At 61.1% G+C, this 15,545-nt stretch overlaps 1 protein-coding gene across 1 annotated transcript in view; it reads right to left on the bottom strand.

Moving 5' to 3' along the window:
- The window catches only part of Timp2 (TIMP metallopeptidase inhibitor 2), a 43,598-nt gene extending 29,950 nt beyond the window's left edge, over positions 1-13,648 (bottom strand). The window contains exon 1 of the mRNA XM_078041538.1: positions 13,202-13,648. Within this exon, the coding sequence (XP_077897664.1) occupies positions 13,202-13,331 (130 nt within the window). The 5' untranslated portion in view covers positions 13,332-13,648. The remainder of the gene's footprint in view (positions 1-13,201) is intronic.
- Positions 13,649-15,545: the final 1,897 nt, after the last annotated feature.

Raw genomic sequence — 15,545 nt, 5'->3', positions numbered from 1 at the left:
GGATCTTTTTTAAGAAGTCCAGAGCAGAGATCCTGAAACTAGGTGACCCCAGAATGTGATCTGGGGGCAGGTAAGGCCCATTTAAATGGGTTTCTTACAGGTTCGCGTGTCCTCCCAGGTGGCAGCTCTGCGGCTGCCTCTCTCGACAGCAGCCCGCCCCTCTAGACTAGCCCGCACTGGCACCCACACCAGGAAGCTGGGCCCGCTGTGTGGAACACTGGAGGAAATGGGGCAGAGGCACTGACGGGCCCCGCCATGCACCAGGCACCTGAGTTCCATCGAAGCTCATCCATTCTAAGATGCGGACCCCACAGGACACAGAGGCCCACAGGAAGACACTGAGTCAGCCACAAAACTCCAGCTGGGAAGATGTCTAACAGCTTACATCCTGGCTAGATCTACCAAGAGGAGATGTATGGAACACACCCCAAACCACACGTGGGTCCCCAAATACACGTACGTGAGTATGAAAGGGAGGACGAAAGGCAACCTGGGCCTTACCTGCACTCAAAGGAACACCCAGAACAAGCAGGTGGTAGTCCAGCCAGGCCTGCACTGGCCAGACCTCACCCGGCCACACAGAGGGCAAGAGGACACCAAGGTGCCGAGGGCAACCAGGCCCAAAGAGCACATGCCTGTCCCTAGGGTGTGACCATCAGATGAAATGGAGGGTCAGAGATGGAGGGTCAGAGATGGAGCGTCAGAGATGGAGGTCAGAGACGGAGGGTCAGAGATGGAGGGTCAGAAATGGAGGGTCAGAGACGGGAGGGTCAGAGATGGAGGGTCAGAAATGGAGGTCAGAGGGTCAGAGATGGAGGTCAGAGATGGAGGGCCAGAGATGGAGGTCAGAGACAGAGGAGGTCAGAGACAGGATCAGAGACAGAGGGTCATAGATGCAGGGTCAGAGACGGAGGGTCAGAGATGGAGGTCAGAGATGGGGCATGAGAGGAGATGGAGCGTCAGGGGAAAAAGAGCAACAGGGGAGATGGAGCATCCGCCATGCGGCCTCAGAGATGGGTGTCAGAGGAGACAGTCCTGGGAACTTGGAGGGTGGTGCCTGGCTCACGGGGAGGCTCTGCCAAGGTGCAGGGCACCACAGAGATGTGAAGACAGTGGTGAGCCACAGGAGCTGACAGGCAGATGCAGGTCTAAGTGACTTTCACAAGGTGAGAAGAAGAGTCTGTCCTGGAAGTGGCCATGTGACAGTGTCGAGGGTCAGCATTTCAAAACCGCAGCGCAACTATTGAAACGATTAGGAATGAGCCCAGTGAGAAAGGCAAGAACGAGCGGCCTGGAGAACAAGGGGAGCCCGGGAAGAGACAGCTTTCCCCAGGCCCAGAAAGAAGGGGCAGAGGTCAGCAGGGCAGGGCAGGCCATGGACTCAGAGCTCAGGAAGGGAGTGACAGGACAGGCCGTGCACGGCAGGAGGAGTCCTAGGAACCTGGCACGTTCAGAGGAGGCCAGGCAGAGGCGTTCGCTGGGGCAGAGAAGTCCAGAACGGCACTGAGGTAGACAGGGACATGGCCGTGTGACCCAGGGCAAGCTGCCCAACTTGGGGTGCCTCAGTCTGCTCATCTGTGAAACAGGGTGGTGACAGCTGTGTCCACATCACACGGGAACTCCCAAGAGCCTGGCCAGCTGTTTGGGGAGAGGGCGGTACTTACTGTGTGTGTCTCCAGATGATGGAGCTGGACGTCTGAGAACACATTACAGGGAGGCAGCACATGGGCAGCTGGAAGGAAGCACTTCCTACTGGGCTGCCTTGAAATCATGGGTAGGTAGTGAGAGACCCATCACTGCAGGCATCCAAGCCAAGCCCACATAGAATAAATATCACAAACTGGGTTTCACTGCACTCCTCTGAGTTCTAGCCTCTAAAACCGTGCTCTGTGGGCCCCCACGTGCTGAGCACACCCTGGTGTTTGCTGGTTCCCAGCTCAGGTGAGCCGCTGCACTGGGTTTTGGACTGGGGGTGTCAGGGGAGAATACGAGTCCCAGCCAGGCCCTGATCCTGGGGGCCTGGGACTCTGTGGGTTTGTCCCCCAGGACTGGGCAGTTCTGGAGGTGAGCTGGGCCAGCGGCCTCCTCCACCAGCCTCACACTGGCAGACCCCAAGGTGGACTGACCTCTACACACATGGTCCAGACACGAGCTCGCAGAGGGACCTCTTATGGCAGATCCAACTGGAGCCTCACTAAACACAAGGACAGTGTCCATCATGCACCCCCCGAGCTCAGCACCCTCACAGCTGCTCCAGCCGCCTCCTGACACCGTCCACTCCTCCAAAACCACAGTCAGCCCAGCCCCGTCCCCGTCCCGTCCCGACAGCTCCCCTGCCCAGCCTGCCCCCATCAAACCGTCGGGGAGCTCCCCGGAGCGTGGGGACTTCCAGATGGGCCTTGTGGACCTGTGGCCTGCAGCCTCCTCCTACTGGCCCTTTTCCCACCACCTCCTCAAACAGCCGGGCACAGAAAAGTCCCTCACACCAGATAAGGGGGCAGACACAAGGAGAACCGGTACCCCAGGTGGTCTGCAGGGGTCTCAGGGGCCCACTGACCTCCTCCCTCTCCAGCAGCCCAGCAGCCCCCACTGGCTGGCTCCAGCAGGCTGTTGCCATGGGAACGGCAGAGCTGCTGGGCTGTGACATCACTGCAGGGGTGAGGTTGGGGACAGCGACGGGCCAGACACTCAGGTGAGAGCACCAGCAGCGGGTGATGGGGCCGTGTGGAGGGAGGGTCTGGCGGGGGGCGCTGGCCCAGCCTGGCACCACGTCCCCTGCTCAGAGTCTGGCTCTTCCCCGAGCTCCCAGGACATCCAGGGAGCCTGCTTCAAGGTCGGGCTCCGACAGGGCCTCCCACCCCTTCTCCTGTGGGGACAGCGTCTGGCGGAGGGGAAACGGGCTTCTGCTTCCCACCTGCTCCAGCCGCCAACGTAGAGCCCCAGTCCAACGGTGGGGGGGACTCTTTCCCATCCCCTCCAACCCCCACCTTCCCCCCAGACAAGACACCAAGCATGCTCCACCTTGCTCTAGGGCTGGGGCACCCTCTGCAAACCTGACCATTGAGAGATCTAGTTTGGGGAACATGGCTTCGGTCCCAAGCGGCAAGGCCACCAATTCTTGGGGCTTGTTCTTGGGTGAGGGGGAAGTGAACGGCCTGGATTTGGCCAAGGTGAGAGCATCTCAGGATTCAGTCTCAGGAGAGCTGAGCCTGGGGCCAGAGGCTCTGTCTGAGCTGGGCGGGCCCTGGGAGAGGTCACTGGCCCTTGAGCCAGGGCAGTGAGGCCCTTCTCCCCACGAGAAAGTTCTCCACCAAAGGCCACCCACCCGTTTCTTTGGTCCCTCTTCTCAGCCCTTAGGATGTAAATTTTCTCTGTCAACTAACTGGGCTAAGGGCTGCCCAGATAGCTGGCCAACAGGATTTCTGGGTGTGTGGGAAGGGTATTCTGGAAGAGAGCCACCTTGGAATCCATAGACTGCCTGACCCAACCCAGCACGGGCAGCCATTGTCCCGTCTGTCCAGGGCCGGGACAGAACCGAGGGGCAGATGGGAGGAAAATTCTCTCCCTGCTTGAGCTGTGACATCCAGGATCTCAGGCCTTTGGACTCAGAATGAATCACACCACCAGCCCCCCCACCCCCCCGTTCTGCCGCTTGCAGACGGCAGATTGTGGGACTCTCAGCTCCGTCATGGTGAGAGCCAAGGCCCATAATAAATTCCGTCGTCTGTGCATCTATATTTCCTATTGGTCTTGCTTTATGGAGAACCCTGATGACTAAAGCTTCGAAGATACAAAGTCTGGGGTCCAGTTCTCCTTCCTCTTCCTCTGGACAGTCACCATTCAGCAAGAGAAAGTTCTGGAGAGGAGGGACATAGCAGGGTGGCTCAAAGCCACAGCATGCAGGGCTTTGACGGCGGCTCTCTCAGAACGTCCGGCACCACTTCTGGTAGGCGCCTCCAGGTCTGCTCTGAGCTTAGGACACGTCTGCCGAGCCAGGGCCCTCGGACTCGGCCCTCGAGTCCCTGGTCCCTAGAACACAGCCCACGCCTGGATCAGGCCGCTCTGCTAAACGCTGCGCGTGGAACCGGCCTAAACCAGCCAGGCCTGGAGCTCGGTCTCTACCGCTGTTGACTGCGATGAGACCCACGCTGCAGCAAACTCACGTTCATCACAGCACAGTTAGGAAACCTGCGTTTGTCAAAGGCAGTCCGAGCTCTCAGGCGTCCACACTTCTTTAGTTCCACTTAGAAACCTACACACTTGTCGCCGGCAGAGCGTCCACTACTGTAGCCTGCCCAGCCACGGCCCCGCTGCTTCATGTCCAAGGGCTCCGGCACCCCCTGAGAAAGGTGAGCAGGGAAGACGACCTTGTCACTAGAGGCTTAGGGTGAAAAGTCCCCAGACACGGGGTTGCCGGACACAGGAAGTCTCATTTCCACAGCCCTGATGGCTGCCGCCCGCCCCTCCGAGGCTCCAAAGCTCCGTTAAGGGCTGGGCGGGGGCTCAGTGGCAGAGCGATTGCCCAGCACGTGAAGGCACTGAGTTACATCCTCGGCACCACGTAAAAATGAGTACATAAAATAAAGGTGTAAAACACTGTTTTAAAAAAAAGTGCTCATGGGGCTGGGGATGTGGCTCAAGCGGTAGCGTGCTCGCCTAGCATGCGTGCGGCCCGGGTTCGATCCTCAGCAGCACCACATACCAACAAAGATGTTGTGTCCGCCAAGAACTAAGAAAAAAATAAATAAATGTTAAAATTCTCTCTCTCTCTCTCTCTCTATCCCCCTCTGTCTCTCACTCTCTCTTTAAAAAAAAAAAAAAAAAAAAAGTGCTCACGATCAGATGCCGCCACGCCAAGAGCGTCCTGACCAACAGAGCTCAGGGGTGGGCCCGTCCTGTCCCAGAGCCTCGAGCCAGGATCCACCTCCTAGAACTCTGGCACCTTGCTCAGCCGGTGACCTGGGGCGAGTCATGGCTTCCCCCTGTCCAGACCCGAGCCGCCCTCCGGCCTCCCCCAGAGTCCTTGGGACAAGGGAAGAGCCGGGAGGTGCCCTGCACTGAAGGCCCAGCACCTGGACTTTTCAGCTGTCGCCTGGCTGCCCGGCCCCTGCCTTCCAGAACTGGTGCAGAGAGCAGAGACCACCCTAGGGTCATTCCTTCGCTCCCACCCTGGAGTCCACTGGGCCATGGGGACAAGATGTCACAGCCAAGAGTCAGGGTCATCGAAGCCGATGGCAGCTCCGTACCAGCCCCTTCCCTCAGGGGCCTGGTTTCTCCCTGGGCAGGGCCAGGCTGCTCCTCTTCTCCCCGGGACAGCAGAGGGTTGGAGGTTGAATGCTAGGAGCGCTACAGAGGAAAGCCACCTCTCCCTGAAGATGCTGGACGGGGAGCCCGTGTCCCCAAGCCCTTCAGCCATGAGGTCAACACAGTCCTGAACACACCACCCACCAGGGACCTGAAGCCTGTGAGCGACACCTAGTCCTTTCTCCCAAGGCCACATCAAGTGCTGTGTCCTTGAAGCACCCTGGACTCCACGGCTGGTGACTGAGACCTGGCTGTGGTTGCTCCGGGACACCTCGCAGCCATGGGACCAGGGCACATGGACCCCGGTCTCCCTAGTGTGGGAGGGCCACGTGGTGAGGGCAGGCTCCGGCCCTAGGCCACTGTGAGGCGCAGGGATCAGCTCTGTGCAGCTGCGCTGGGCGCACAGCACGTGCCCCCTCCACGCCCATGGCGCCCCAGCTTTCTTCTGAATCCTCTCCTTGCCATCTACCCCTCCCAGGTCACGGACCCCAGCGGGCCACCAGCCAGCACAGGGCATTCTCAAGCCGCTGGACCGACAGGGTGTGGTGCCTGGAAATGACGAGCACCGGGCGTCCCAGGAGGCCTCCGGCCGACGCAGCACCGTGACCACTCAGAGCACGTCGCCCTCCTCGTGTGGCCTGGGCTGGCGGCTCTGAAACCCCCCTGCTCCCTGGGTTCCAGACCTGGGCCGAGGGGTGTCGGGCGGCAGACACGAGCTTGGGAGCACAGGGGAGCCAGCCTGGGCTCAGGCTGCCACCAGAACGTCACAGTCTTGCACCGTGCACACGGGAGGTGCCCCTTCCTGTGCTGCCTTTCCTCCTAAAGGGCCCTTGGGACAGAGGCCGCGGGTCTCTCTGGAGCACTGTCCGGCTCCTAGAGTTCAACGGGGGGGCAGATGCCTCCCCAGCCCCCAGGCTGTGCACCCTGTGCTCCCCGTCAGCAGCCACGGAGCAGGTGCAACCTGACAAGTGCAGCCGGCTCTCGCAGACAGGGAGACAGGCTCCAAGAGGCACCAAGTTGGGACAGAACCATCCCTGTCGGGCCCAGAGCCCAGCCGTTTCCCCAACACCTCTCCTTCGCCTTTTTTCTCTAAAACGTCCGGCTGTCAAAGTGTGTCCGAAGCCCACCCACCTCCCCTGAGCCCAGAACCGGTGGGCGAATCCACAGCATCTCCAAGGTCACTTTAGAGAATGACCCAGGTGTCCCCTCCTCTCCAGGTTTCCTGCTTGCCTCTAGAACAGGGAGCAAGAAGTGGTGACAGGTGTACCGGCCCAGGAAGCCTACACCTGCGCAGCCTGCCCTTGGTGACAGGGTCTGAAAACGTTTCTGTAAGGGGCCACGCAGCCAGCTTCGTCTGTGAGGCTCCAGCACCCCGGCTCCCCTGCCCAGCTCCACTCTTGCAGGCCAAACACAGCCAGAGACCAGGCATGTCCAGTGGGTACAGCTGTGTTCCAGTAAGACCTGACGCACCACAGCAGGTGCCAGGGCTGTGCGCACAGTGCGACAAACTCTGAAAGGAACCAGCCAGGGTTCACTGCCCTGCCTGGGACCCCGTCACACCAACCTGGGTGCAGTACACACTGCTGAGGCGGGGAACTCGGGCTGCCAGGCCCTTCCTGGGTCAGCCCTTCCACCCCTGGCCATCCCGGGAAGCCCTCCTCTCTGCATGTGCATCCCAAATGCCTCTTCCCGGGGGGCTGGGGACCATGCTGGGAACTGACCCAGGGCCTTGCTCATGCTAAGCCCTTGCACTACCGCTGAGCCACACCCCAGCCCGCACACACGGCCTTTGACTTTAATTGTACAACCACACCCCCTGATTGCAGAGGCTTTAGAAAATGCGTTTAGACAGAAGATCTTTAAAGATCACCCTGATCTCCCCGCAGCCCAGGATTCTGGGGCCCTCCTTCAGGCGGCGTCTGCCCCCCACAGGCGCTTGGCGACTGCACCCTTGTTTGCTCAGGTTTCAGGGCAGCAGCAACCTCGAGTTTCTCCACCGAGTGTTGGATCAATTAACCTTGTTAAAATGGACACCAGGGCGTGGCGGTTTCTGAAAACACCCACTGCACTTGACAACACCAACACGGCGACCACAGGACCCCCCCCCCCCGACACACACACCAGGACACCGCGACACCAGGACACTGGGACACGGGGACCCCGCCTCTGCGGACTGGTGCGCCCGGGCTACTTCGCAGGTCACAGACACACGGATCTGTGGTGCCATCGCAAAGGCCTGCCCACTGTTCCCTGTAAGAACCCACAGCCGGCGGGCAGCCCACCGGCCACACCAGAGTCCAGCAGCCTCTGCCTCCCTCCTCACAGCCTCTGGTTCAACGACCCTCTTCTGTCCAGCTGCTTCTAGCTTCGAGGCCCTGAGCAAGTGCCTTGCTGGACCTGGGGCTCAGCCTGGACGTCTGCTGAGGAGGTGACGCGTGAGTGCCAGGGACGTGTGGGACATGGCTCCCTCTAGCACTTGGCACTCGGTGCCACCACCACTGTCGCTGCTCTTAGTGCCATTGTCACCTCCCTCTCCTGTCACAGGCTCGTCCTGACCAGCCTCCAGGCCCCTGGAGGCACCAGAGCAGACTCAGCTCCCCACCTGTGGGACCACACGTCCTGCCCCCAGCCCTGGTCCCCAGCCCCGGCTGGGAGGTCCCCTGAATGCAGGGGCAGGTCCAGCTCGGCATTGGACGCAGGAAGAGCTGATCCCACGCCCCCTGGACAGCCCACAGCAAGGCTCGGGCCCTGGGAGGCCACCTTCACCCATGACCCTAGGGGGCCGGTTCCTGCCTCCACTTCAGAGATGGAGACGTGGAGGCCAGGCCCCTTGTCCCACGTCCCTCTGCTGGACCAGGTCACAGGCCAGGACTTGGTGTGCGGAGCCAGCCTCCGACTATGCTCTGCAGCCAAGACCAGTGCCCTGTCCCCCCTGGCTCTCCCCCTCCACGCGGCACCTCCCCTGTTCTCTCACGGCCCCTCCCCCATTCTCCACTGTCTGCTGAAGGACTGGCAGCTCCTGCCCAGACCCCACCCTGCCTGACCAGCCGACCAGGAGGGGAGACTGGCCCTGAGCACCACGGGGCCTCCCGCTGGGCGCACCCCTGAGCCCCAGGCCCCGGCTCGAGGCCCATCTCCATCTCCCAGTCCTTCCTGGGTGCAGCTGCAGGGACTGCCCTGCTCCCCGATAGTGCTCTTGCCCCGGTACCCTGCCCTCCCGCCCGCCACCCTGGGTAACAGCTCTCAGGAGGCAGGAAGCAGCCACCCCGCCAGCCTTGCTGCTGCTCCCGGGCTCGAGGCTGACCATGCTCCCGTCCACTCGCCCTTCTCCAGTCGCCCACTCTCCAGTCCACGCCCTCGGCTCCAATCCATTGGCCCCACCTGACCCCAGCCCACCAGGCCGTCTTTGCTGGGCACGTCCCTCTGCCTGCAGGTCCCCTCGCCTTGGATGCAGTCTGCCCTCCGGGCTGGCCCTGAGGGGCATCGGGGAGACAGCCCAAGGTCTGCTCTCCCCCCTCCCTTCCAGGAGACAGGAGCGGGCACTGACTCACTGCTCCAGACTCGGAAGCACCTGCCACAGGACTCTGTGTGAAGTGGGCCCCCAGAAGGCAGCCAAGCCATCGCCACACAAAACGAGACTCTGCTACAGAAGAAGAGGGAGGTCCCCGAGGCAGTCACCCAGGCCCACCCTTCCAGTAGGGTGTGTGTCCTCCTCCCACCAAGGTGTGAGTTGAAAGGGCAGCTGCTGCCCACCCAGGGCTCCTTCCCCAGGAACGGTGCCCACGTGGAAGACAACAAACAGAAGCTTCCAGATCTTTGGGAGCCAAGGCTGAGCCGGTGGGGGGACCCGGGACATGTGAGGGACCTTCCTACTAGAGGAGGCAGAGGGGTGCATCACCCAGGGCTAGTGCCAGTCATCCTGCAGGGAGGGCGGAGACATGGGTGCCGACCTCCTGCCACTGCCGGCTGCCTGCCTGCCTCCTCCTCCCTCGTCCCCTCCCCTGCGTTTTCTTCCTCCTGCTGCACTTTCTCCTGGAACCTTCCGGCTTCCTGGGGTCCCCGCTGCACCTCTCTCAGCTGTTTCTGAACCCGAGAGCCCCCCACCTCCGCCTGGGGCCTGGCCGCAGGGTTCCTCATCAGGACTGGGCGAGGCGGCGAGCAGAGTTGGGGAGCCGTGGGACAGCAGGTAACCAAGCCCACCCGCAGCTCGCACAGGCGCCTGCCAGAGCCGTCCCAGGCAGGAGGAGGAGCGCCGGTGGGGAGGGTGCCCTTCCACACCTGCTCCACCCCAGGCCCCTGCACACCTCGCCTCCTTGGCTCCAGCGACTCAGGCCCCAGTCGCTGCCTTGGCAGAAGGCCTCCGTCCCCACAGGGGACACAATGCAAGAGACACCCACAGTGTCCAAAGAGCAGCCCCATCGGCGGAAGGCCTGGCTCCGCTGAGACCAGATGCCCCCTTGCTTTCCACAGTGAGGGTGGGACACAGTCATCGTCAAGGGCTTGCTGTGAGTTTTCTGGGGTGGCTACACCTTCCTGTCTGGTCCTCTCACTACACACACCGGACCTCCCCCCAGACCCATAGAAAGTCAGGATGCCCTCGGCCCGTGTGCCCTGGACCCAGCATACAGCCATGTGGCCTTGACGGCGGCCCATCTCCAGCTGCGACTGGAGACCGTCAGAGGCTGGAGGGGGCACTTTCTGGAGATGGGAGCAGCCAGCGGCGGAGGAGGGTGCAGTCAGGGAGCAAGACGGCTCTGGGCATCGCCTCCTGGCTGGAGGGGGAGTTTTATTCTCTAGGTCCAAACAGCTCCTAGATTTACTCTTGACACCAAAAATCAGTGGAGGCATCCAGGGTCTGCCAAGTGACCCAGCTGGCTCAGCAACTCCAGCCTCCCCCCGCCCGCGTGGCTAGAGTTACGGTCGCCGCACAGGCCTGCAGCAGGTGGCGAAGGATGCGCTAGAGGAGAGGGAATCGGCCGGAGCCTGCGCAGCACTGCTATGGAGACACAGAGCCTCCTGTTTGTCTTGACCTTCCTGGAAAGGACAGGGACGAAGGGTCCTCCAGGAGCAGGCCAGATGGACCTCACAGAGAAGTCCCTTTGCTGGCCACACTTCCAGTCCTCTCCTAGCCAGAGAGACACCTCCCAGAAATTCTTCCGAAGCAGAGAGCATTCTGTTTCTCAAACCAAGTGCCTCGTGTTGACCCCAGGCTGGTTAGCAAGGCTGCGGCCAGCCAGGAGTGACAGGAGCCAGCCTGTCTCGAGAAACGTTGGCCTTCCTCAGACCCAACGGGCACCCTGTGGTCAGAGTCCTGGTTGCACAAACTCTCCCCAGGGGTGTTTCTTCTTCTTCTTCTTTTTTTTTTTTTTTTTTTTTGTACCAGGGATTGAACCCAGGGGTGCCTAACCACTGAGCCACATCCCCAGCCCTCCCCATTTTTTTTTTTTTAATGTTTTAAGACTGAGTCTAGCTAAGTTGCTGAGGCTGACTTTGAGTTTTTGATCTTCCTACCTTAGCCTCCCAAGCCACTGGGATTACAGGCATGTGCCACCCTGCCCAGCTGCCTGGGGGGCTTTTTAAACTACAAAAGTAGAGGTCTGAGCCAGGCCCTTTGTGTCTACAAATAGATCCCAGCCCGAGTCATCTTTAGATGCCCCCCAGGTAATCCTATTCCCAGGATGAGGAACTACTACTGCTGAGCAAGTCACCAACCCGTGCCCCTCAAAGGAAAATCCTAGAGGACAGACCAGCCACTATGGACCAGCAGGGCCTACCCAGGGCCCTACCCTGGGGTGTCCTCCACTTTTTATCCCAAGTTGGATAAGCAAGGAGGGCAGCCTGGGGCACTGGGTTTAATAGGGCCCTCACCCCAGACTACGTCCAGCCAGAACCTAACCTATTCAGAAATAGGGTCATTGCTGGAGTAATCAAGTCAAGATGAGGTCCTACTAGACTAGGGCTGGCCCTCAACCCAATGGCAGGTGTCCTTACCGGAGGGAGGTTTGGAGCCAGACACATACCCAGGGGAGAGGGCAGTGTGAAGGCAGAGGCAGAGCTTGGCGGGACGAGTCTGTACCCAGAAAATACCAAGGACTGCCAGGAGCCACCCAAAGCTAGGAGAGGCCTGGAATAGGAGCCCCCAGAGGGACCCCCTGCCCATATCTGCATTTCAGGCTTCTGGCCTCCTGAACGTGACAAATCCCCATGTTTTAAGTCCCCCAGGTGTGGTCCTTTTTTACAGTGGCCACAGGAGCCAGACAGGCTGGGCTTTGCAGTGTGACTGGGCCTCAGTGCTGGGACAGGGTTACAAGTTGGGGCTTTATGATGATTCAGTGCAACAATTTGACACCAGTGCCAGGGAATCTAGGCAGGAGAGGGCCTCGAGGCACAAGCAAGAGCCCTGGACCAAACCAAAGCAAAAGCAGTGCCCGGCGCAGTGGCTGCCTTCACCAGCTGGGCAAGGACAGAAGTGGCTGCCCGGAAATTCTCCCCACGCGGCCGGGGCGTGGAGGGCGTCCCTCGCTCAGCTGCTTCTTGCTCAGCTCCTCTGAACCCAAGCCCCAGGTCCTACAGGCTAGTTTCCTTCTGGGCCCCACGACTTGATCAGAAATGCAGCCTAGCTCAGGACAGGAGCCAGGACAGGCCTGCACTTCAGGGACACCCCCAAGGAAGCCCACCCGTGGTGCCCTTGTGGGGAGGAGCCTCTCTTCACCCCCAAATGCTACTGCACAACAAAGTCAAACTGGAGAAGAGGCCCACTGCCCCCACGTCAGGTTTGGTGGAGGGTATGCTGCAAGCCCTCACCACGCCCTGCACCAGGTGGCTCAGCCACGTGGTCCCACAGACAGGAGCTGCTGAAAACTCCCAGGCAGGGCAGGCCAACTGGGGTGGGGACAGGAGCCCCAGAGTGGGCATGGAGAGGGCATTGCTGGCACCAGGAGATGACAAGCACTGGCCTCAGTCAGGGCAGGAGAGGGGTGCCCAGCTTCACAGCAAGGGTACAGGGCACTTGACTGAGAATTAGGAGCAAAATTCAAAGGGAAGGCAGAGGGACTTCGAGGCCCAGAGCCCTGCACCTGAACATGCCCAGCGCCAGGCCTGGAGGGTCGGCAAGTGTCAGCCTGGGTGGTACTGCCTGCGGCACTCGCCCACTTCTGTCTCCTGCTCCTCTGTGGATCAGACCACTTTGCCCCTCCTGCTCGCCAGCCCCACCTTTGGAGGCCAGGAGTCCCCAGGGTGATGGAGATTGGCTGCACAGATCCCAGTGCCCCTCCAGTCACCAAAGCCTTCAGTTTTTGTGGACATCCTGAAAAAAGTCACCCACAAAAAAAACACTCAGGGTCCCGCTCCCTGCCAGGTCCTGTTGGTGGGGCCTCCTGGCCAGGGCACCCAGCAAGGAGCCAGGTCTATGTCTTTCTCGCCTTCCCCCTCAAGCTTGTGGAACCTACCCGGCTGCATGGGGGCTTCCATCCTGCCCCCTGCTTAATGTCTGAGCCCCCCAAAGGGTCTGGTGGGAGGAGCCCCCGCAGGGAATCCCGTCCCCACCCAGTCCGGAGCCCAGGGAAGCCCAGCTCGAATCTCACCTGTGCAAGTTTCTCCCCCGGGTCCCCAGACCTCCAGTCACCCCCACTGCCGCCGTGTCCCCCGCCCCCAGCGCTGGCATCCCAGGGCGGCCGCCTGCCAAAACCCAAGCCCAAGCCTTCCCTGGCTCCCTTTTCTGGGGCTGGAGCTGCTGCGGAATTTCGATGGAATTTTGAGGTCGTGAAGCATCTCGGCAAAGAGAGGGAAAGAAAGGGCGAGACGGGAGGGGGAGAAAGTGCGCCCGGGGCGTCCACTTGCAGGACTCTGGAGGGAGCGGGCGGGCTGCGGGCGCGCGGGCGGGGGTCGCGCCGCTTACCTACGTCTGCGTTGCAGAACGCCTGTTGCGGGTGCACGGGGGAGCAGCTGCAGGCGTCGGCCGGGCGCAGCAGCGTCGCCAGCAGCAGGAGGCCGAGCGCCAGCCGCAGGCTGTGGGCCGCGGCGCCCATGGCGGGCCGGGGTCGGCGGGCCGGCGCCCCGGCGGTGGCTGCTCTCGGCGGCGGGCTGGGGGCCGGGCTGGGGGCCGGGCGGGGCCGGCGCACCCTGCTCACCTGCCCGTGCGCCCGCGCAAACTTTCTCTGCTCTTTGTCTCGGGCGGCGCGGGCCGGGCGCGGGGGCAGCGGGCGCGCGGAGAAGAAAGCGGGGCGGCGGCGGCGGCGGCCCGGCTCGGCTCCCCGACTGCCTTCTATGGATGTGTTTGCTGCGGGCTCGGCCCGAGCCGGGCGTTTTATTGCGCTCCGAGGATCCTCTGCTCCTCCTCTCGGTGGCTGGCGGCCAGTGCAGGCCGGCGCTCCCAGCACCCCTCCTCCCGCGCCTCCCGCGCCTCCCCGGCCCTCCCCAGAGCCCCGGCTTTGTTGTGCCCAGCCTGGCACGGCGGGCCTCCCGCACCACCCGCCCGGCGCCCTGACCCCGCGCTGCGCACCTGGAACGCGCCGCCCGGCCGCAACGCGCGGCCCCCTGCAGCCCCCGCCCCCCCAAATGGCCGGATTCGCGGTGTGGGGTGGACCCTGTCCAGGAGTTGAGACTCAGACCTGTCCCTCGAGGGCCCCAGGCAACCCACCGCCCACCCTTCCTCTCCAGCCTGGCTCTTGGGTCTACACTGCTTTATCTCCTTCCCCCTGTGCAGACTGTAGCCACTGACTGAGCAAAGGGATGTGTGTCCTTTGGAGAGAGGGCCTTTCCCCATCATCCTCCTCCCCCTGGGCTCCTGGTTTTGGTGAACTCCGGGGGGGATTATTTTTTGCAAATGGAGGCCTTAGCATTTTCAGTGTGCCTAGCCAGTTGTTGGAGGGAGTGGGGGGTGGGGTTACTGTGGACCAAACAGGATTTCAACTGGCCATATTTCAGACCAGCCAACAAGAGAGAAGGGAGGGCGGGAGAGCCAGGAGCTAGCAGGATCTGTGAGCCTCTGCTCCGAGTTCCCGCCCTTCGCCCACATCTGAAGGACTTTCCCCAAACAGTTCTGTGTTCCAGGAAGGGCCAAGGACTTAAAGGTGTGGAGGAGGAGAGGACAGAGGGGATGGTGGCTGGCCCCTGTCTACCTGTCAGTGAGCCTGGCCTGCTTACTGGTTTGCAACCCAGCTAGGGGGACAGAAGCCCAGGAAACGGACACTGTTAGAAAACAGCAGTTGCTGGCTAGACCCCGAGGTGCTAGAAAACACTGCGGGCATGGAAAAGCAGTCTCTGTGGCTTCCCCAGGCTTTCAGACAGGCAGCTGGGAAAAGCTGAAAAGGCAGAGTCACTCTTTTTAGCACCCTGACAAATCTAAAGTCACTTTTGGCTTTTGTTAACCTAAAATAGAGTTGCGCTGCTGGTGAAACGGTGTTTGATGCTAACTTTTGGGGAAGTTGTTGCAAGTTGTCTGCCTGTAACCTCTTCATTTTCCTTTCATTCTTTCTTATTACGATTGGGGAAAATGCTGTTGAACTTCACAGAGCCCAGACCCCTGTCCATTTAGGAGACAGACTGGTGGCTCATACGGTGTATGTTAAGGTGATGAGCACCTTGGTGGCAGAGTCGATGTTGTCCCAGAAAGGAGCAGGGCCCATGCACGTTGCACAGAGAGGCCTGAAGTGCACCCTCCCCTAGGGGCTGGCCACCACCCTCACCTGGACTGTGGGTTTCCCTCCCCGGGTCCTGCCCACCTGCACACAATCAGGCTGACCTTTCTCCCCACCCCTCTCCCCAAACCTTTTCTTGACCCCAGTTCTGCTAGCAGAGTACCCCCTTCCTCTGCTGCCCTCCCGAGTTGTCTTCTCTGAACAGCATCTATGCCCCGAGTTTCCAGTTCTTTGCCTCCCTCACCCAGTCTGTTCTCCCTCTTCCCTTCCTCTCTTCTTCTGCTCCATCCTCAAATAATTTGAGCATCCACTGTACCCTGCACACTGTCCCAAAAGCAGGACACTCCAAAGTCTATGGTTCTGGAATAGCACATGGAAAGACCCCAAGGCCCTGAGGCAGGACTGTCCTGCCTTGGTGGAGGCTAGCCATGTGGCCTCAGCAAGGGAGGAAAGAGGGTGGAGGCCGGGGATGGTCAGAGGCTGGGAGGGGACCCACGGGAGGGCAGATGAGGGCAGGGAGGACGTGTGCTTTCTTAGGAGGGAGGAGGGAGGGTCAAGACCTGACACATCTTCTGGAAGTCAGGGTGGGGGTGGAGCAGGCCC

Source organism: Ictidomys tridecemlineatus, chromosome 3 (genome assembly GCF_052094955.1).
Source record: "Ictidomys tridecemlineatus isolate mIctTri1 chromosome 3, mIctTri1.hap1, whole genome shotgun sequence".
NCBI classification, from domain to species: domain Eukaryota; kingdom Metazoa; phylum Chordata; class Mammalia; order Rodentia; family Sciuridae; genus Ictidomys; species Ictidomys tridecemlineatus.
This window is presented reverse-complemented; position numbering and strand designations above follow the sequence as displayed.